At 45.8% G+C, this 22,400-nt stretch overlaps 1 protein-coding gene across 1 annotated transcript in view; it reads right to left on the minus strand.

Annotated features, from left to right (window-relative positions):
- The window catches only part of LOC120065392 (plexin-A1-like), a 384,951-nt gene that overhangs the window by 330,372 nt on the left and 32,179 nt on the right, over window positions 1-22,400 (minus strand). Inside the window, exon 2 of the mRNA XM_039016370.1 lies at window positions 14,874-15,056. Coding sequence (XP_038872298.1) covers window positions 14,874-15,056 — 183 coding nt within the window. The remainder of the gene's footprint in view (window positions 1-14,873; window positions 15,057-22,400) is intronic.

Raw genomic sequence — 22,400 nt, forward strand, 5'->3', positions numbered from 1 at the left:
TGAGAACAGCTAGTGATATAGAGGGAATGGAGAGTAGTGGAAAACAGCTAGTGATATAGAGGAATGGAGAGAGAGTGAGAACCACTATGAGATAGAGGGAGGGTGAGAGAGTGAGAAAACAGCTAGTGATATAGAGTGAATGGGAGAGAGAGTGGGAACAGCTAGTGATATAAGAGGAAGGGTGAGAGAAGAGTGAGAACAGCTAGTGATATAGAGGGAATGGGAGAGAGTGAGAGAAAGCTAGTGATATAGAGGGAATGGGAGAGCGTGGAGAACAGCTAGTGATATAGGGGAATGGGAGAGAGTGAGAACAGCTAGTGATATAGAGGGAAGGGGAGAGAGTGAGAACAGCTAGTGATATATAGGGAATGGGAGAGAGTGAGAAAACAGCTAGTGATATAGAGGTATGGGAGAGAGTGAGAACAGCTAGTGATATGAGGGAATGGGAGAGAGTGAGAAACAGCTAGTGATACAGAGGTAATGGGAGAAGTGAGAGAACAGCTAGTGATATAGAGGGAATGGGAGAGAGTGGAGTACAGCTGTATATAGAGGGAATGGGAGAGAGTGAGAACAGCTAGTGATATAGCAGGGAAGTGGGAGAGATGAGAAAACAGCTAGTGATATAGAGGTAATGGAGAGAGTGAGAACAGCTAGTGATAGAGGGAATGGGAGGAGTGAGAAACAGCTAGTGATATAGAGGGAAGGGAGAGAGTGAGAGAACAGCTAGTGATATAGAGGGAATGGGAGAGAGTGAGAAAACAGCTAGTGATATAGAGGCAATGGGAGAGAGTGAAACAGCTAGTTGATATAGAGGGATTTGGAGAGAGTGAGAAAAACAGCTAGTGATATAGAGGGCAGGAGAGAGAGTGAGAACAGCTAGTGATATAGAGGGCATGGGAGAGAGAGTGAGAACAGCTAGTGATATACGAGGGAAGGGGAGAGAGTGAGAAAACAGCTAGTGATATAGAGGGATTGGGAGAGAGTGAGAAACAGCTAGTGATATAGAGGGAATGGGGAGAGAGTGAGAACAGCTATGATTAGAGGTAATGGGAGAGAGTGAGAACAGCTAGTGATATGGAGGGAATGGGAGAGAGTGAAAAAAGCTAGTGATATAGAGTAATGGGAGAGAGTGAGAGAACAGCTGTGATATAGAGGGAATGGGAGAGAGTGGAAAACAGCTAGTGATATAGAGGCAATGGAGAGAGTGAGAACAGCTAGTGATATAGAGGATTTGGGAGAGTGAAAACAGCTAGTGATATTAGAGGGCATAGGAGAGAGAGTGAGAACAGCTAGTGATATAGAGGGCATGGGAGGAGAGTGAGACAGCTAGTGATATACAGGGAAGGGATGGAGAGAGTGAGAAAACAGCTAGTGATATAGAGGGATTGGGAGAGAGTGAGAACAGCTAGTGATATAGAGGGAATGGGAGAGAGTGAGAACAGCTAGTGATAGAGGGAATGGGAGAGAGTGAGAGAACAGCTAGTGATATAAAGGGAATGGGAGAGAGTGAGAGAACAGCTAGTGATATAGAGGGAATGGGAGAGAGTGAGAGAACAGCTAGTGATATAGAGGGAATGGGAGAGAGTGAGAAAACAGCTAGTGATATAGAGGAAATGGGAGAGAGAGTGAGAACAGCTAGTGATATAGAGGGAAGGGGAGAGAGAGTGAGAACAGCTAGTGATATAGAGGGAATGGGAGAGAGTGAGAGAACAGCTAGTGATATAGAGGGAATGGGAGAGAGTGAGAGAACAGCTAGTGATATAGAGGGAATGGGAGAGAGTGAGAGAACAGCTAGTGATATAGAGGGAATGGGAGAGAGTGAGAACAGCTAGTGATATAGAGGGAATGGGAGAGAGTGAGAACAGCTAGTGATATAGAGGGAATGGGAGAGAGTGAGAGAACAGCTAGTGATATAAAGGGAATGGGAGAGAGTGAGAAAACAGCTAGTGATATAGAGGGAATGGGAGAGAGTGAGAACAGCTAGTGATATAGAGGGAATGGGAGAGAGTGAGAACAGCTATGATATAGAGGAATGGGGAGAGAGAAGTGAGAAAAAGACTAGTGATATAGAGGGAATGGGAGAGAGTGAGAAACAGCTAGTGATATAGAGGGAATGGGAGAGAGTGAGAGAACAGCTAGTGATATAGAAGGGAATGGAGAGAGTGAGAAAACAGCTAGATATAGAGGGAAATGGGAGAGAGTGGAGAACAGCTAGTGATATAGAGGGAATGGGAGAGACGTGAGAAAGCAGGAATAGGGGATGGAGAGAGTGAGAAACAGCTAGTGATATAGAGGAAATGGGGATAGAGAGTGAGAACCACTAGTGATATAGAGGGAAGGGGAGAGAGTGAGAAAACAGCTAGTGATATAGAGTGAATGGGAGAGGAGAGTGAGAAACAGCTAGTTATAGAGGGAAAGGGGAGAGAGAGTGAGAACAGCTAGGTGATATAGAGGGAATGGAGAGAGTGAGAGAACAGCAGTGATATAGAGAGGAGGAGGGTGAGAACAGCTAGTGATATAGAGGGAATGGGAAGAGAGTGAGAACAGCTAGTGATATAGAGGGAATGGGGAGAGAGTGAGAACAGCTAGTGATATAGAGGGAATGGGACGACGAGAGTGAGAAAACAGCTAGTGATATAGAGGAAGGGGAGAGAGGGAGAGAACAGCTAGTGATATAGAGGGAATGGGGAGAGAGTTGAGAAAACAGCTAGTGATATAGGAGGCAATGGGAGAGAGTGAGAACAGCTAATGATATAGAGTGGAATGGGGAGAGAGTGAGAAAACAGGCTAGTGATATAGAGGGATGGGAGAGAGTGAGAAAACAGCTAGTGATATAGAGGAAATGGGAGAGAGTGAGAGAGAACAGCTAGTGAATAGAGGGAATGGGGAGAGAGTGAGAACAGGCTAGTGATATAGAGGTATTGGGAGAGAGTGAGAACAGCTAGTGATATAGAGGGAATGGGAGGAGAGTGAGAAAAACAGCTAGTGATATAGAGGGAATGGGGAGAGAGAGTGAGAACAGCTAGTGATATAGAGGGAAGGGGAGAGAGAGTGAAAACAGTACGTGATATGAGGGAATGGGAGAGGAGGGGAAGGAGAACAGCTAGTATATAGAGGGAAATGGGAGAGAGGTGGAGAGAACAGCTAGTGATATAGAGGGAATGGGAGAGAGTGAGAACAGCTAGTGATAAGAGGGAATGGGAGAGAGTGAGAACAGCTAGTGATATAGAGGGAATGGGAGAGAGTGAGAGTACAGCTAGTGATATAGAGGAATGGGAGAGAGTGAGAACAGCTAGTGATATAGAGGTATGGGAGAGAGTGAGAACAGCTAGGGATATGGAGGGAATGGGAGAGATGTAAAACAGCTAGTGATATAGAGGTAATGGGAGAGAGTGAGAGAACAGCTAGTGATATAGAGGGAATGGGAGAGAGTGAGAAAACAGCTAGTGATATAGAGGCAATGGGAGAGAGTGAGAACAGCTAGTGATATAGAGGGATTTGGGAGAGAGTGAGAAAACAGCTAGTGATATAGAGGGCATGGGAGAGAGAGGTGAGAACAGCTAGTGATATAGAGGGGCATGGGAGAGGAGAGTGAGAACAGCTAGTGATATACAGGGAAGGGGAGTGAGAGTGAGAAAACAGCTAGTGATTATAGAGGGATTGGGAGAGAGTGAGAACAGCTAGTGATATAGAGGGAATGGGAGAGAGTGAGAACAGCTAGTGATAGAGGGAATGGGAGAGAGTGAGAGAACAGCTAGTGATATAAAGGGAATGGGAGAGAGTGAGAGAACAGCTAGTGATATAGAGGGAATGGGATGAAGAGTGAGAGAACAGCTAGTGATATAGAGGGAAATGGGAGAGAGTGAGAAAACAGCTAGTGATATAGAGGAAATGGGAGAGAGAGTGAGAACAGCTAGTGATATAGAGGGAAGGGGAGAGAGAGTGAGAACAGCTAGTGATATAGAGGGAATGGGAGAGAGTGAGAGAACAGCTAGTGATATAGAGGGAATGGGAGAGAGTGAGAGAACAGCTAGTGATATAGAGGGAATGGGAGAGAGTGAGAGAAACTAGTGATATAAGAGGAATGGGAGAGAGAGTGAGAACAGCTAGTGATATAGAGGGAATGGGAGAGATGAGAAACAGCTAGTGATTATAGGAGAATGGGAGAGAGTGAGAGAACAGCTAGTGATATAAGGAATGGGAGAGAGTGAGAAAACAGCTAGTGATTTAGAGGGATAGTGAGGAGAGAGTGAGAACAGCTAGTGATATAGAGGGAATGGGAGAGAGTGAGAACAGCTAGTGATATAGAGGGAATGGGAGAGAGTGAGAAAACAGCTAGTGATATAGAAGGAATGGGAGAGAGAGTGAGAACCGCTAGTGATATAGAGGGAAGGGGAGAGAGTGAGAAAACAGCTAGTGATATAGAGTGAATGGGGGAGAGAGTGAGAACAGCTAGTGATATAGAGGAAAGGGGAGAGAGAGTGAGAACAGCTAGTGATATAGAGGGAATGGGAGAGAGTGAGAGAACAGCTAGTGATATAGAGGGAATGGGACAGCGTGAGAACAGCTAGTGATATAGAGGGAATGGGAGAGAGTGAGAACAGCTAGTGATATAGAGGGAATGGGAGAGAGTGAGAACAGCTAGTGATATAGAGGGAATGGGAGAGAGAGTGAGAAAACAGCTAGTGATATAGAGGGAAGGGGAGAGAGGGAGAGAACAGCTAGTGATATAGAGAGAATGGGAGAGAGTGAGAAAACAGCTAGTGATATAGAGGCAATGGGAGAGAGTGAGAACAGCTAGTGATATAGAGGGAATGGGAGAGAGTGAGAAAACAGCTAGTGATATAGAGGGAATGGGAGAGAGTGAAAGAACAGCTAGTGAGATAGAGGGAAGGGGAGAGAGGGAGAGAACAGCTAGTGATATAGAGGGAATGGGAGAGAGTGAGAGAACAGCTAGTGATATAGAGGGAATGGGAGAGAGTGAGAGAACAGCTAGTGATATAGAGGGAAGGGGAGAGAGTGAGAACAGCTAGTGATATAGAGGTAATGGGAGAGAGAACAGCTAGTGATATAGAGGTAATGGGAGAGAGTGAGAGAACAGCTAGTGATATAGAGGGAATGGGAGAGAGTGAGAGAACAGCTAGTGATATAGAGGGAATGGGAGAGAGGGTGAGAACAGCTAGTGATATAGAGGGAATGGGAGAGAGAACAGCTAGTGAGATAGAGGGAATGGGAGAGAGGGAGAGAACAGCTAGTGATATAGAGGGAAGGGGAGAGAGAGATAACAGCTAGTGATATAGAGGGAAGGGGAGAGAGTGAGAACAGCTAGTGATATAGAGGGAAGGGGCGAGAGGGAGAGAACAGCTAGTGATATAGAGGGAAGGGGCGAGAGGGAGAGAACAGCTGTATGATATAGAGGGAAGGGGAGAGAGAGATAACAGCTAGTGATATAGAGGGAAGGGGAGAGAGAGAACAGCTAGTGATAGAGGGAAGGGGAGAGAGGGAGATAACAGCTAGTGATATAGAGGGAAGGGGAGAGAGAGAACAGCTAGTGATAGAGGGAAGGGGAGAGAGAGAACAGCTAGTGATATAGAGGTAATGGGAGAGAGAGAGAGAACAGCTAGTGATATAGAGGGAAGGGGAGGGAGGGAAAGAGCGATGGGAAGCGGAGCATTTTAAATAAATCAGGATGACAGTAAACCTATTCACTCCCAAAACAATGTGTTGAAATGACCCTCCCTATACACAGATGGACTACAGGTGTGTGTGTCTATCTTTGACAGTGTGTGTGTGTTATCCATGTCACTGGGTCTGGTTTGGGCCCCGTCTGTTTGCCAGGCTGGCCAGCAGACCTCTCTCTCAGTATGCCTCCTCCACCCAGGAGAAAAGGACTGGACAGTCCACACACACCATCATTTTACTATACTCCTGTCTGTCTCTCTCCATATGTCCATCTCTTTTTGTTTAATTCCATCCCTACCTCTGTCTATCTATCTATCCATCCCACTGCCCTTAACACTATTGATCCCGCCCTCTCTTCCTCCTTCCGTCTCTCCCCTCCCTCTCTTCCTCCTTCCATCTCTCACTCTCTTCCTCCTTCCGTCTCTCCCCTCCCTCTCTTCCTCCTTCCATCTCTCACCCCCTCCCTCTCTTCCATCACTCCCTCCCTCTCTTCAATCACTCCCTCCCTCTCTTCAATCTCTGCCATCTCTCCCTCCCTTTCTTCCTTCTTCCATCTCTCCCTCCCTCATTCCATCTCTCCCTCCCTCTCTTCCTCCTTCCATCTCTCCCTCCCTCCTCTTCCATCTCTTCCTCCTCTTCCATCTCTCCCTCACTGTCTTCCATCTCTCCCTCCCTCTCTTCCATCTCTCCCTCCCTCTCTTCCATCTCTCCCTCCCTCTCTTCCATCTCTCCCTCCTCTCTTTCCATCTCTCCTCCTCCTCTTCCATCTCTCCTCCACTGTCTTCCATCTCCCTCCTGTCTTCATCTCTCCCTCCGTCTTCCATCTTCTCCTCCCGTCTTCATCTCTCCTCCTGTCTTCCATCTCTCCCTCCCTGTCTTCCATCTCTCCCTCCTCTCTTCTCTTCCCCCTCTCTCCATCTCTCCCTCCCTCTCTTCCATCTCTCCCTCCCTCTCTTCCATCTCTCCCTCCCTCTCTTCCATCTCTCCCTCCCTCTAGCTATCACAGGAGGCTGGGTCCCATCTGCAGCTTACCCTTAAAAGAGAGAGAGGCAGATAGAGAGAGAGAGGAGAGAGAGAGAGAAAGAGAGCGAGAGAGAGGTAGGGGGGGTTTAGTTGCCAGGCGGGGTCGGTCCCATCATTACCATGCCTGTGGCGAGAGTGTGGGGGGTTGATGTCAGTCTGCCAAGTCTCTGATACACAGAAAGACACACTGTACGCTTACACACAACCCCAGATTGACACACACACAAATCATTACGTGCCTGTAGGATACAATGATCAGTCAATTAGCCTCTGACACACACAGTGCTCATGGATACACCCGTCACTCTGGAATACAAACGACCGTGTACCATGTCAACGTGGCCAAGAAGATTACACAAACGTGTAATATTTGAAAGACTAACCCTTTAACTGCAGGGTAAGTTAATCAATTTCCCATCAAGACCATGCTGGTCAAGTTCAATAGCTAACACTTCAGAACATTTAGAATTTGGACTGTTCATTAATGATGCCTACGTCAGGATATAATGAAAAACAAGAAAATGTCCCCTCCACTTTCCACTCCAATAAATCTTCTATGGTTTCTGTGTCAGAGTCAGAGGACCCTCTGAGTGTGTGGTGGGGCATGTGGGCAACCCCTCAGTAGGACAACCTGTGTCTGGCATGCCTGGCTCCTCATGGGCACCTCCTGGCACAGTGGCCAGAGAGCAGATGGGAGTGTTGTACCCCCTCTGGTGAAACAGCTGACAATTGCTAACGCTATGGTAATACCAGGGTGGGGTGGGATATGTCGATAGGGAGGAGTGAGGGAGGGATGGAGGGAAATGAGGGAGTTAGAGAGAGGAAGGGGGGAGAGGGAAGGGAAGGGGAGAGGGAGAGAGGGAAGGGGAGAGGGAGAGAGGTATGAGGGAGGGGGAGCGAGAGAGAGGAAGGAGAGGGGGAGAGAGAGCGGAAGGGGAGCGAGAGAGCGGTATGATAGGGGGAGAGAGCAGAAGGAGAGGGGGAGAACGAGAGGAAGGAGGGAGGGGGAGCAAGAGAGGAAGGAGAGGGGAGAGAGAGAGGAAGGAGAGGGGGGAGAGAGAAAGGAAGGAGAGGGGAAGAGAGAGAGGAAGGAGGGAGGGGGAGCAAGAGAGGAAGGAGAGGGGGAGAGAGAGAGGAAGGAGAGGGGAAGAGAGAGAGGAAGGAGAGGGGAAGAGAGAGGGGAAGAGAGAGGGAGAGGTAGGAGGGAGGGGGAGCGAGATAGAGGTAGGAGAGGGGGAGAGAGCGGAAGGAGAGGGGGAGAGAGCAAAGGAGAGGGGGGGAGGGAGAGAGGAGGGGAGCGAGAGAGGGGAGAGAGAGGGAGGGGGAGAGAGAGGGAGGAAGGTGGGAGGGGAGAGAGAGGAAGGAGAGCGGGGGAGATGGAGAGAGGTAGGAGAGTGGGGGAGAGGAAGGAGGTGAGAGAGAGGAAGGAGGGAGGGGGAGAGAGAGGAAGGAGGGAGGGGGAGAGAGGTAGGGAAGGAGAAGGAAGTAAAGGGAGACAGAGGTTTGATATTTAACTAATTAGCAACAGAATCCTTCAGAGAAAGAGAGGGTTGTGTTAAAAGGAAATGGTGGAGACAATGGGACATACATGAGACTGACAAATGAGGTCACAGATAGAACATAAAACATGCACACCCACTTTGTCTCTCCCTTTTCTATTACCCCTCCCTCCTCTAACTCTTTCTTTCACTCACTCTTTCTGCTCTCTCTCTCTACAGCTGGGAGAGGGAATCGCTCCAGGGAGTTTGGTCCCCAAAGACAGACTGATCCATCCATCCATTCAACAGCCTTTCTTACCATCTCTCCCTATTTCCCTTTCCACCTCTCTCTTTCTCTCTGTCTCGCTCCATCTCTCCCAAACACACAAACACCCACACAGCTCCCTTATGTCTGTACAAGCTAAACTCTCTCACACACACACACACACACACACACACACACACACACCACACACAACACACACCACACACCACACACACACACACACACACACACACACACACACACACACACACACACACACACACACACACACACACACAGACAGACAGAGTGTGTGCTTGGGGACAAGCCAGAGCCTTTCCCCCACTTCACATTTCAACAGATACATCAAAAAGAGCTTCCACCGCACGTTGCTAATCCACTTTTCTCCCTCGTCATTCTCTCTCCCCTCTCTCTCTCATCCTCCCTCCATCACCACCTCCTCCTCCATTCACCGCCTCTTTCCAAGTACGATGAGTTAGGCCTAGTTGATCTGGGAGATGACACATTTACATTTTAGTAATTTAGTAGTCGCCCTTACAGAGAAAGAGCATACATCTCCTTACTGGTCCCCCGTGGGAATCCAATCCACAACGCCACAACCATGGTGCTGAAAGCTCCATGCTCTACCAACTGAGCAATACAGGAAACACACAGAGAAACACACAAGCCCACACACACACGCAAACACTCATGCAAACACGCACATATGCATGCAGGTATAACGGTGCATGATGGAGAACTAGTAGAGAAAAGTATTGTATTTGGTGACGTGGCTACTAATATCTGTTGGGTTTATTTTTAAAAACAACTAAGGTCCATGTCTGTTATTCAATGTGTTTGTATGGGCTAATTAATAGCAGTTAGGCCAAATAAAATGTTTCATTCAATATTGTTTTAGATTTGTTTTTGATACTTCAAGGGGTCTTAAAATTCTAAATCAAATAGCAAAAGTATCCTTGGTATGACCTTCTCAAAACCTAGTTATCTTTTTTTGTTTTGACAGAGATGTACAAGCACACAAACACACACACGTATGTAAGAACAGCTTAGCTCTCTCTTTCTACACACAGAGACGTCACACACACATAAAATAACCCTGTTGTCAAAATCACTGAATGGGTGTCACAGTGCTGAATCTTAGTTAACATTGCATTGTGTAGTCATACACACACACACACAATCTCAGATACAAAGATTTCAAAATGCAAACACGTACACACACGATTATACATTCATAATGGTGAATCAATGACAGACAGGCCTTCAGAAGAACAGACAAGGTAACTTGGTGAATTACAATGAGCTCCTATCTACCCCAAGAGCTCTGTCCTTAGACTACAAACACACACAAACGCAAATGTGTATGACAAACCAATCATGAACACTTACCAAACACAATCCACAGTCAACATACACTGCGTAGGTACTAATACTGAGACAAAACAAACACACCACCACCAACAACAACAACCACCACGCTCTTGGCATGATCACCAAAGATTCAGGGGGAGTAATATTGTGTTGAGGATCAGCGTGTGGTGTTGATAATGGTGTTGATGTGAGCCATGACCAGCCTTTAAAAGCACTTCATGGCTACAGACGTGAGTGCTACGAGTCAGTAGTCATTTAGGCAGGTTACCTTAGTGTTCTTGGGCACAGGGACTATGGTGGTCTGCTTAAAACATGTTGGTATTACAGGCTCGGACAGGGAGAGGTTGAAAATGTCAGTGAAGACACTTGCCTGTTGGTCAGCGCATGCTCGCAGTACAGGTCCTGGTAATCCGTCTGGCTCTGCGGCCTTGTGAATGTTGACCTGTTTAAAGGTCTTACTCACATCGGCTGTGGAGAGCGTGATCACACAGTCTTCCGGAACAGCTGGTGCTCTCATGCATGTTTCAGTGTTGTTTAGCTCGTCTGGTAGGCTAGTGTCACTGGGCAGCTCCCGGCTGTGCTTCCCTTTGTAGTCTGTAATGGTTTGCAAGCCCTGCCACATCCGACGAGCATCAGAGCCGGTGTAGTACAATTCGATCTTAGTCCTGTACTGATGCTTTGCCTGTTTGATGGGTTACAGTCCCGCTTCTTGAGCTTCCGGGTTACAGTCCCACTCCTTGAAAGCGGCTGCTCTAGCCTTTAGCTCAGTGCCTATGTTGCCTGTAATCCATGACTTCTGGTTGGGGTATGTACGTACAGTCACTGTGGGGATGACGTCATCGTTGCACTTATTGATGAATCCAATGACTGATGTGGTGTACTCCTCAATGCCATCGGAGGAATCCCTAAACATATTCCAGTCTGTGCTAACAAAACAGTCCTGTAGCTTAGCATCTGCTTCATCTCACCATGTTTTTATAGACCGAGTCACTGGTGCTTCCTGCTTAAATTTTTGCTTGTAAGCAGGAATCAGGAGGATGGAATTATATGGTCAGATTTGCCAAACGGAGGGCGAGCACGCGTCTCTGTGTGTGGAGTAAAGGTGGTCCAGAGTTTTTTTGCCTCTGGTTGCACATTTAACATTTAGTAAGACGGTTTTAAGTTTCCCTGCATTAAAGTCCCCGGCCACTAGGAGCACCGCCTCTGGGTGAGAGTTTCCCTGTTTGCTTATGGCAGAATACAGCACATTGAGTGTGGTCTAGTGCCATCATCAGTTTGTGGTGGTATGTAGACAGCTACAAAAAAAATACAGATGAAAACTCTCTAGGTAGATAGACCACACTATCTAGCTTATCATGAGATACTCTTCCTCAGGCGAGCAAAACCTCGAGACTTCCTTAGATATTGTGTACCAGCTGTTATTTACACCAATACATAGTCCGCCGCCCCTCGTCTTACCAGACGCCGCTGTTCTATCCTGCCGATACAGCGTATAACCATCCAGCTGTATGTTGATAATGTCATCGTTCAGCCACGACTCTGTGAAGCGTAAGATATTAGTTTTGAATGTCCCGCTGGTAGTTTAATCTTCCGCGTAGATCATTGATTTTATTTTCCAAAGATTGCACGTTTGCTAGCAGAATGGAAGGAGGTGGGGGTTTATTCAATCGCATACGAATTCTCACAAGACATCCCGCCCTCCGGCCCCTTTTTCTCCGCCTTCTCTTCACGCAAATGACGGGGATCTGGGCCTGTTCTCGGGAAAGCAGTATATCATTCGCATCAGACTCGTTAAAGGAAAAAAAGGATTCTGCCAGTTTGTGGTGAGTAATCGCAGTTCTGATGTCTAGAAGTTATTTTCGGTCATAAGAGATGGTAGCAGCAACATTATGTACAAAATAAGTTAAAAAAATAAGTTACAAACACCACAAAGAAACAAACAAAAAACCACAATTGGTTAGGAACATGTAAAACGTCAACCTTCTTCTCCGGCGCCATTTTGTGTCTCAGTAGTGAGTAGAGTTACAAACGGACTATACTAAACAAGTTCAATGTCTTACCTGGGATTAAATGTTTTACACACACATAGCTACATGTAGCCTACTTGGACACCATGTCCCCACATTTCCCACTCTCTCACGCCAAATAGCCTGAAGCCACAGGGATCTTCTCGAAAGCTCTATTTTCCTTCGTGGGAGCATTGCAAACTGTAGGTCGAATTTTTTTAAATGGCTACATGTACATTGAACAACAAAGCTGCTTTTTAGCATGTTTTGTTATTTCTGTATAACAAAAAATGTACAACGAAGTTGCCTCTTTTACAATGGGGATCAATAGGAAAGAATGCTGGTTTTCCCCCATTTCTGGGCGTGGTCAAGGGGTATTCCTCATTATTACATGAATATCGGCTGAGACTTTATACTGCATCCATAAAACTATAAGACCACAGTCAATTTAAATTCACCACCTGTTGTCTGAGTGGCCATTCAAAAGTGCATGGAGCTTTGATTGATGGACCACACTGTCTTCAGGAGGAAGTTAAAGAGACGAGTAAGAGAAAATGGAAGAAATGTATCTTACCTAGTAAGCACAAGACGTTGAAAAGACTTACGCTCATAGGTTACTACTCCAGTAGTAAGGTTCTGAATAAGTACCAATGGCTATAAGAGCCAAGTATCTATGAGGGCAAATCTATTCTTTATTCCTAATGTCACTAGATAAGGAATAGGGTAACATACAGACACAGTAGGGCAGGGCGATATGACCTAAAAATCATCTTGATTTTTTTCAAACTTACGCGGTGCTCCTACTGGCTGGGGACTTTAATGCAGGGAATTCACAATATCTTTTTTTCCTTCTGTTTTCTCTAAATAAGCGTTGTTGTACAATTAAAAGGTCAAATACACTACATTTCAAACAGTCAGCAATAATCGAATGAATTCAGCACTTGTGAAGTTATACCTAGGCTAAGTAGAAGCCTTCCACGACCATAAAGCCCCACTAATGATTTCATTATCAAAATAGTTTAACCTGCTTTTTTTTTTCAACATTCTCTGATCTGGCATTCAAAACATTTTTTGTTTTACTAGAACCATGCATAATGCACATTGCCTAATAATGACTAACTTCTTGTAGCAGGCATTGGGCTATAGATTAGCACAGCTCTCAATATCTCAAGCCCACGTGCTAGTGATTAGCCAGGTAATCTTTTATATTTCAAGGTTAGCCAGCTTGGATCTATTTGCTAGGTAACGAGGTTGAACAGTTGAGCTGTTATCAACACACCCTTTTGTCTGTCTGCAACTGGTTGAAAAGCTTGTTAGCCTGCCCACTTTGTTCAGATGTTGAAATCAAGTGGCCTACCTTATTTCTCAGAATGAGAATGTGTAGCCAATCCCTTATATAACTGTGTTTTATGCTTATTGCACATTTAAAAAACACAAACAGACTAGACAGCTAGTATAACAGTAATTGTCTAAAATGCTGCAAACGGAGCGGTACCCAAATGGCACGCAACAAACTGAGCATTCATTTTCCAGGATCAATGTTCATTCATACTCTCGTTTCAGTGGTGTCGGCTCTCAATGAGAGTAGTTTAGACATAAAAAGGGTATCGTTAGAAAAGTTCACTTCTCCATTACAGTAAAATAATGTCTCAATGTGTTTTGTTAGTCCATATGACCGATTATGTTGGACCAAACCTCAAATGCTAATAGTGAGTTGAAACCGCTTGTCAGAGAGGAAGACGTGATCTCTCAACTTTGTTGGCATGAGTGGCAGAGGAAGGGGCTTGGTGTATGTGTGTAAAAACTATTGGTCTCTAAATCCGGAGAAATGACAGTCCATGTAAAAAATTGTTGGTAACTAAATCCAGCTAGAAGGAGCACGTAAAAACGGTTGGCTGGTATACCCTCACCAGTCTGAGCAGTCGGCTGTGAATGCTCCAACCCGCTATATACTTCTAACGGACTGGTTTGGTTCTGCCCTGTATAGTGCTGTCTGGTTAGAACATGATGTTGAGGCCCATCACTGTACTCTTAATATTCACCACAACACACACACAGCTGTTTCCTTTGAAGATGTTTATATGGAGTTTGGTAATCCGAATGACTTGGAATGACTTAGTGTTACTGTTGACAATAAAAAGTCCTCAGAAAGATGCGTCTTCTCCCTTCGGACGACGATAAGACTCTGACCTGAGTGGGCGGGTGCAGTGTCCAGATACGCATTTCCAAACGCTCTGAATAGTTGGGAAAGGCAAGGCTATAATGGGTGAGGGATAACTAAGGTAGGCTGAGCAGCCAAACTGAAGGGACTGTGAGCGGGAGTTAGGTAGAGAGAAGAGGAGCAGGACAGCCTTTTGACAGTGTGTAAACCATAGAGGAAGAGGCGAAGTGAAAGGTTTCACTTTTGCTCAAATCTGTCAAAAATAAGCCCAATGCGTTTCTATGGGCAAATTTTGGACATAAGCTTGTCGCCTGTCTTCCCGCTTAGGGACAACGACTCCCATTGTTAGGGTGGAGAAGTGCATCACTTCATTAAATATAGATCTCTGGTGTAAATGGGAACAAGCGGACATAAATGCTCATAAAAACTAAAAATAACAAAACCGGGATTCTTGAGATACAGGCATTTGGAATATCGCGCAAAAACATTTCAATGAATCTATTTTGATATATCGCCCAACCATAGGACACATCAATAAAAGTTAGGCGGAATCAGAATTTTGATATTACCTAACCATACACAGTGGGGCAACCTCCTGTTTACAAAAATGAACTACGACAAAATGTGAATGTGCCAAGACTGTGGGAATGCCTGAAGGTCCACAGAGCATAGGCAAATGCAGTAGACTTGAGATGTACATCCCTTTCCAACTGCAGTCCAGATAGTAGGCCAGGTCCACACACAAGTCAGCAGCACCATACACAATAAAGCAGGGGTGAAACAAACTGACATGAACAAAAACCCAGCTCGAACAGCATGCGCTCTTCATTGCCAGAAAAACTAACTATAGATCTCTTATTTCTTACCTTCTTCATTCTGCCGTTGCGTGTGCCTGTGAAGGCCACAGTGTTGCCGCGGTAATCGTAGGCGGCCACCGAGGTCATGCCGTCCTCCTTGTCGATGAAGAGCGGTATTCCTTCTATGGTGCTGGTCCCACCCAGAGGCTGGTTAAAGTCCTGGCCGCAAAAGTTGTCATCGATCTGGAGAGGCTGAGAGAAAGAGAGCAGGAGAGAGAGAGCAGGAGAGAGAGAGCAGGAGAGAGATAGAAAGCCGGGGAAGAGAGAGAGAGCGGAGGAGAGAGAGAGAGCAGGGGGAGAGAGTGAGCAGGGGGAGAGAGAGAGCGGGGGAGAGAGAGAGCGGGGGAGAGAGCGAGAGAGAGAGAAGGTGGGACAGGGGGGGAGGGATGGAGAGAGAAGGGGAGAGGGAGGGGGGGAGGGAGGGGGAGAGAGAGGGAGGGATAGGGGGAGAGGGAGGGGGAGAGAGATAGGGGGAGAGAGAGGGAGGGATAGGGGGAGAGAGAGGGGGAGGGATAGGGGGAGAGAGAAGGAGAGGGATAGAGAGAGTGGGGGGGAGAGGGGGGGAGAGGGGGAGGGAGAGAGAGAGGGAGAGAGAGAGGGGGGTAGAGAGTGGGAGGGAGAGAGGGGGGGGGTAGAGAGAGGGAGGGAGGGAGAGAGAGGGAGGGAGAGAGGGGGGTAGAGAGAGGGAGGGAGGGGGAGAGAGGGAGAGGGAGGGAGGGGGGTAGAGAGAGGGAGGGGGAGAGAGGGAGAGGGAGGGAGGGGGAGAGAGGGAGGGGGAGAGAGAGGGGGGAGAGGTAGAGAGAGGGAGGGAGAGGGAGAGAGGAGGAGGGAGAGAGAAAGGGGTAGAGAGAGGAAAAGGGAGAGGGAGGGTAGAGAGAGGGAGGGGGAGAGGAGGAGGCAGAGAGAGAGGGGGAGCGAGGGAGGGGGAGAGGAGGAGGCAGAGAGGGAGGGGGAGAGGAGGAGGCAGAGAGAGAGGGGGAGAGGTAAAGAGAGGGAGGGAGGGAGGGAGGGAGGGAGGGAGGGAGGGAGGGAGGGAGGGAGGGAGGGAGGGAGGGAGGGAGGGAGGGAGGGGGAGAGGAGGAGGGAGAGGGGGAGAGAGGAGGGAGAGAGGGAGGGGGAGAGAGAGGGGGGGAGAGGTAGAGAGAGGGAAGGAGGGGGAGAGAGGAGGAGGGAGAGAGAGAGGGGAGAGAGAGGAGGAGGGAGAGAGAGAGGGGGAGAGAGAGGAGGAGGGAGAGAGAGGGAGGGGGAGAGAGGAGGAGGGAGAGAGAGGGAGGGGGAGAGAGGAGGAGGAGGGAGAGAGAGGGGGGAGAGAGAGGGGGAGAGAGGGAGAGGGGGGAGGTAGAGATAGGGAGGGAGGGGGAGAGAGGAGGAGGGAGAGAGAGGGGGGGAGAGAGAGGGGGGGGGAGATGGAGAGAGGTAGAGAGAGGGAGGGAGGGGGAGAGGTAGAGAGAGGGAGGGGGAGGGACGGGGAGAGAGGGAGGGGGAGAGAGATAGGGGGAGAGAGGGAGAGGGGGAGAGAGAGGGAGGTAGAGAGAGGGGGAGAGGTAGAGGTTAGATGAGTTGTAGCAGTGATATAACAGTGTCTAATATTTGTGTATATATAAGCTAACAGCATCAGTATAACTAAAGGATGTGTGACTGAGAGACAGAGGAAAGGGACAATGTTTTGGGGTCAGTTGTGTGTGTTTCTGCATATCTGCATGTCAAAGTACTGTTTGTGTGCGTGTGTCTGTGCGTCTCCTCAACTGATTCTCCAATCCACTCAGTCAGGGGTCTAATTCCAACCTGCTACTTGGGTTGCTAGCTGAACCACTGACACATTAAAACATTCAGCCTCGAGGGTGGAGGTCACCAACCTTACTACGCATATCAAATCAGCCTCTCTCAAATCAGTCATGACACACCCTTGACGGTGTGAGTGTGTTTGTGTGTGTGCAACACGCTATGAGGCCTAAGAGGTTGCTATCCGAGGAAGGCTGGAAATGAAGTGGTGTCAGTGTGTGTTTAACACTGGCAACACGCACTTGCACACACACACACACACACACACACACACACACACACACACACACACACAGAGCGAGTGTGTAAATGGTGGTGTAATCTAAAATCGTATCACTGCATCATCTGATTGATCCAGAAGAGAACAGATAACTCTTCCTCTCTCCATCTGTTGAAATTGATGCAGCACGACTTGCGTTGCGTGAATATCCCTTTATTCTCCCCTTTCTATTATTTTATTCTCTCCCTCTCTCTGCCCCTCTCTGCCCCCCTTTCTCTCTCTCTCTCCCTCTGTCCCTCTCTCTCCCCCACTCTGCCCCTCTCTCTCTGCCCCCCTTGCTCTCCCTCTCTGCCCCCCTCGCTCTCCTTCTCTGCCCCTCCCTTGCCTCTCGCCCCTCCCCCCTCTTCCTCCTCTTCCTATCTTCCCCCTCCCTCAAATCCATCCTTTACCAAGCGCTACAGTAGACAAGGACAGTAAATCTACACATCAATATCCTCACTCCTCTCTAACCCCCCCCTTCCTCCCCCTCCTCCTCTTCCCACTTCACTCACCTTTTCTCTCGCTTAATCTATCCAAAAGGTTTCTATCTCACATCGGGAAGAATTTGGGGTATCAATTCGGTTAACAAAGCCCCCTCGTTCGCCCTGCGGCCTGGTGGAGAGAGAGGAATTGTCACCAACAGAAAGAAAAGGAGAGAAAGCTGCTTTACGGAAACCTTCCATGACTCACTAGCAATGGGCATCTGGAGAAGGATAGGGAGAAGTGGAGTGAAGTGTGTGTGTGTTTGTCCACATGTCCACTGAAACAGGTATATTTATTCGCTAATTGCCTTGGACTGTCTCCTGTCTAGACAAAACCGACCGACCATATAGACAAAACCGACCGACCAACCAAAGTGACAAGAGGGACCATATTCAACCCAGTCAAGCAAGTCTCCTTAAATCAGAATTTGACTCACTTATAGTAAGACACAACATGCAGCCCCTTGACACCAGAGCCTGAGGGAAGGACCTCAAAGGGTTAATGCATGTTTGGGGTGGGTGGATTTGAAAGGGTTAAGATGCATTACAGAGTACACAGACATAGCTATGGTAAAAGTTAGCTACGCTGCACTGGACAGTATAGTCAAAACACATGCAAAGTGCACGAGCATACAACACAGTAAAAAATATAAATATGGAACATGAAAAAATATTTCTGCCGAGGCGCACTTTGAAGATGCTGGAACAGTCCACATTTACTTTCCCTCTGTAACCAAAACAAGTAATGAATAGAAAAATCTGACAACCCCATAGTATACTAAACAAAATATAAACACAACATGCAACAATTTCTAAGATGTTACTGAGTTACAGTTCATATAAGGAAATGAGTCAATTGAAATAAATTCATTAGGTCCTATTCCATGGATTTCCCATGACTGGGAATACAGATATGCATCTGTTGGTGAGATATCTTTTAAAAAAAGTAGGGGCGTGGATCAGAAAACCAGTCGCTATCTGGTGTGACCACCATTTGCCAACTGCAGCTCGACATCTCCTTCGCATAGAGTTTCATCAGGCTGTTGATTATGGCCTGTAGAATGTTGTTCCACTCCTCTTCAATGTCTGTGTGAAGTTGCTGGAAAATGGCGGGAACTGGAACACGCTGTCGTACACATTGATCCAGAGCATACCAAACATGCTCAAAGTTGAGTATGCAGAACATGGAAGAACTGGGACATTTTCAGCTTCCAAGAATTGTGTGCAGATCCTTGCGACATGGGGCCATGAATTATCATGCTGAAACATGAGGTGATGAATGGCATGACAATGGGCCTCAGGATCTCGTCACGGTATATCTATGCATTTAAATAGCCATCAATAAAATGCCTGTCCATACCATAACCCTACCGCCACCATGGGACACTTTGTTCACAACATTGACATCAGCAAACCGTTCCCCCAAACGACGCGAAACACACTGTCTGCTATTTGCCCGGTACAGTTGAAACCAGGATTCATCCTTGAAGAGCACACTTTTCCCAGCGTGCCAGTGGCCATCGAAGGTGAGCATTTACTCACTGAAGTCAGTGACGACGCTGAACCGCAGTCAGGTCAAGACACTGGTGAGGACGATGAGCACGCAGATGAGCTTCCCTGAGACGGTTTCTGACAGTTTGGGCAGAAATTCTTCAGTTGTGCAAACTCAGTTTCCTCAGCGCTCTGGGAGGCTGGTGTCAGATGATCCCACAGGTGAAGAAGCCGGATGTGGAGGTCCTGGGCTGGCGTGGTTACACGTGGTCTCTGGTTGTGAGGCCAGTTGGACATACTGCCGAATTCTCTAAAACGACACTAGTGGCAGCTTATGGTAGATAAATTAACATAAAATGTTCTGCCAACATCTCTGGTGGACATTCCTGCAGTCAGCATGCCAATTACACACTCCCTCAAAACTTGAAACATCTGTGTCATTGAGTTGTGTGACAAAACTGCACATTTTAGAGAGGCCTTTTATTGTCACTAGCACAAGGTGCACATGTGTAATGACTATGCTGTTTAATCAGCTTCTTGATATGCCACATTTGTCAGGTGGATGGATTATCTTGGCAAAGGAGAAATGCTCACTAACAGGAATGTAAACAAATTTGTGCACAAACTTGGACAGAAATAAGCTTTTTGTGCATATGGAAAATGTCCGGCACCAACACTTTACATGTCGTGTTTATATATTTTCTTAGTGTAGAATACTTGATCTATATACCTAGTCGGCTTGTTGTTTTCTATGCGAGATAAATATTCCTCTCGAGGCACATTTAAGTTACGAATTTCATAGGGAGGGAATTTCCAGAATTGAATTTAGGCTGCAAAAATAGGCTACATTCATAAAATTGTATTTGTCACAAGCGCCAAATACAACCGGTGTAGACCTTACAGTGAAATGCTTACTTAACCAATGCAGTTAAGAAAAATAAGAATTATGAAAATATTTACTAAATAAACTACATTTTAAAAAGTAACAATAAAATGGCTATATACACAGGGGGTACCAGTACCAAGTCACTGTGCGGCAGTACAGGTTAGTCAAGGTAATATGTACAGTTATGTAGGGGTAAAGTGACTATGCATAGATAATAAACAGTGAATAGCAATGTTGTAAAAAAAGGGGGGGGGGGGGGTTAGGCCTACAGTGGTTCCTCCTTTAAGAGTTGTGTCATACTGCAGCACACCTTGCGGGCTGCTACAGCATTCTATGGCACGTTATTTAATTGTCAGCCAATTTTTAAGTTAATGCACGTTAGTGCTAGTTTGACCACCAGAGGGCATCTTTGAGAAGCATTTGATAGTCTCCCATATTGGCATTACTAGAGAATTTAAAACCTTTTTTGTAATAACATAATACATGGGATTGATTTTTAGAAATTTGGCTTAATTCATTTGATTAATATTATGGTGTTTCTATTCCGAGAAAAACAAAATCCTCAGGGTTCCATTAGGATGGAATGGGAAATATTGCACTACAACATGACGGTCGGGAGAAGGCTACTGCATAAGAGGATTGGAGGATTCTAAATTAATATCTAAGGGGCATACCATTTCCACACCCTAATTGTAGTGTAACCAATACTCATTTCGCCTATGGTAGGCCTACAGTATATCTAAAAATATTTTTTTCAATGACGTGACAAGAATTCTAAATTAATATCTAAGAGGTATTTTCCATTAGGATCTGTGAGAATATCTAAGGGGCTTAGATATAATTCTAAATAAATTAATAATAATCGCTTTGTTTAAAAAGTAACAATATTTTGGAGATTTCATTTTCATTTAACCTAGAGTGAGCGACAAAAAAAGGCAATTCTTGAACATGGGGTGAGACATTCTCACAAATTTGTAAATAAAGCCAGTTTGTTATTTAGAATTATTTATTTCTGGAGAAACCTAACTTGATTATTTAGCAGACATCACTTGCTTATATTCAGTCAACACATGTATCTTAAGAAAATCATGGAATATAATTGAACATTTTTGTTTCTCAATGATCGTATCGGAGCAGTGAGAAATGGGGCTGAAATAGACATCCACAGCGGGAAGGCTATATATAACGATATTTTGGAGATGATTTTGTTTTTTTTAAATGACAGTGAGTGATTGTAATCTGAATAAAGGCCAAAATAATATTTATAAAGGCCAAAATATTGCCCTGCTAATAGCCATGACGCTGTACAACGTGACCATGTGTGTTTGAAAGAGTATTTTCCAGTAAGCAACAATGTAGACCTACAGTATATCGAAAAATATGATGTGACTCTCCACCAATAATTACATATAGAGGATTGGAGGATTCTAAATTAAAACCAAAAGCCACCTCATGGCTCTCCCAGTGGCGGGTATCGAACCTGCATCTGTAGCAACACATTTTGCACTGTGGGAGCCCCCATCCACCCCATCTACAAAGTAACAAAATACAGAGAGGTATTGGTAAAGGTATATTGTCCTGCTAATAGCCCATAATGTCCAGGTCAGGACAATCCCCCCCAAAAAATATTTAGGACTATCAGAAAGAATGTTGGTACTTATTTATTTGATCCAAAGCCATGAATGAGTGAGTCACTCAGCTTTATTTAGGTGCCGGCTATATGACTGTGTCATCAACTTGATAATATATAAAGATATTTTGGAGGTTATTTCGTTTAAAAAAAAAAAAAAAGAGAGCAATTGTAATCTGAATAAAGGCCAAAATAATATTTGTAAAAGCCCAAAAAATGTATTTCTGTTTTTAGGAGGGAGAGAAACGCTGGGCCAATTGTGCACCGCCCATGAAGGCCAAAATATAGCCCTGCTAATAGCCATAATGGCGCTGTACAACATGAACGTATGTTTGAAAGAGTATTTTCCAGTAAGCAACAATTTGTTCCAATATTTCTGTAATTCACTGATATTTATTCCCATAGAAATTTGTTATGAATCCATAACTAAATAAACATCAGCATTTTGAAAGAGGTTTTTTAATCATTATTTTATTAACGAAAACATAAAGATGTTGATGAAGAAATACTGTACTGCTGTTTTGGAGTTAGAAATGTAACACTTCCAAGATGGCGTAGCAGTCAGACGTCATTGTCTTTGTCCTTTCCCTTGTATATATATTTTTATATATTTTTCTTCGCATATCTTTTAAAAATATTTTCCTAAACCTCAACTTCTAAATACTCTCCTGCAACCCGCCTCACCCAATGTGGCGTGGACCTTTTTTTTGCTAAAGTATTTCCATTTACTTTGGATCTGGAATCGCTCAACTGAAGCTAGCCAGCTAACTAGTTACAACCTATCAGTCAGCAAAACCACTGCTAGCGGTCATCAGCTAACCTTAAGCTCGGAAAGCTCTCGCCAGTTTGTACAACGTGACTCAAACCAGAGCATAACGGACCTATTTTTTTCTCTCCATATAACCAGATTCCTACCGCAAACTCTGAACATTTTCATCTGGATCTTCGCAACTAGCTAACCGCAATCACGGGTGACTACTCCTGGCTAGCATTTCCATCCCGGAGC

Source organism: Salvelinus namaycush, chromosome 20, assembly GCF_016432855.1.
Source record: "Salvelinus namaycush isolate Seneca chromosome 20, SaNama_1.0, whole genome shotgun sequence".
In the NCBI taxonomy this organism is placed as follows: Eukaryota; Metazoa; Chordata; class Actinopteri; order Salmoniformes; family Salmonidae; genus Salvelinus; species Salvelinus namaycush.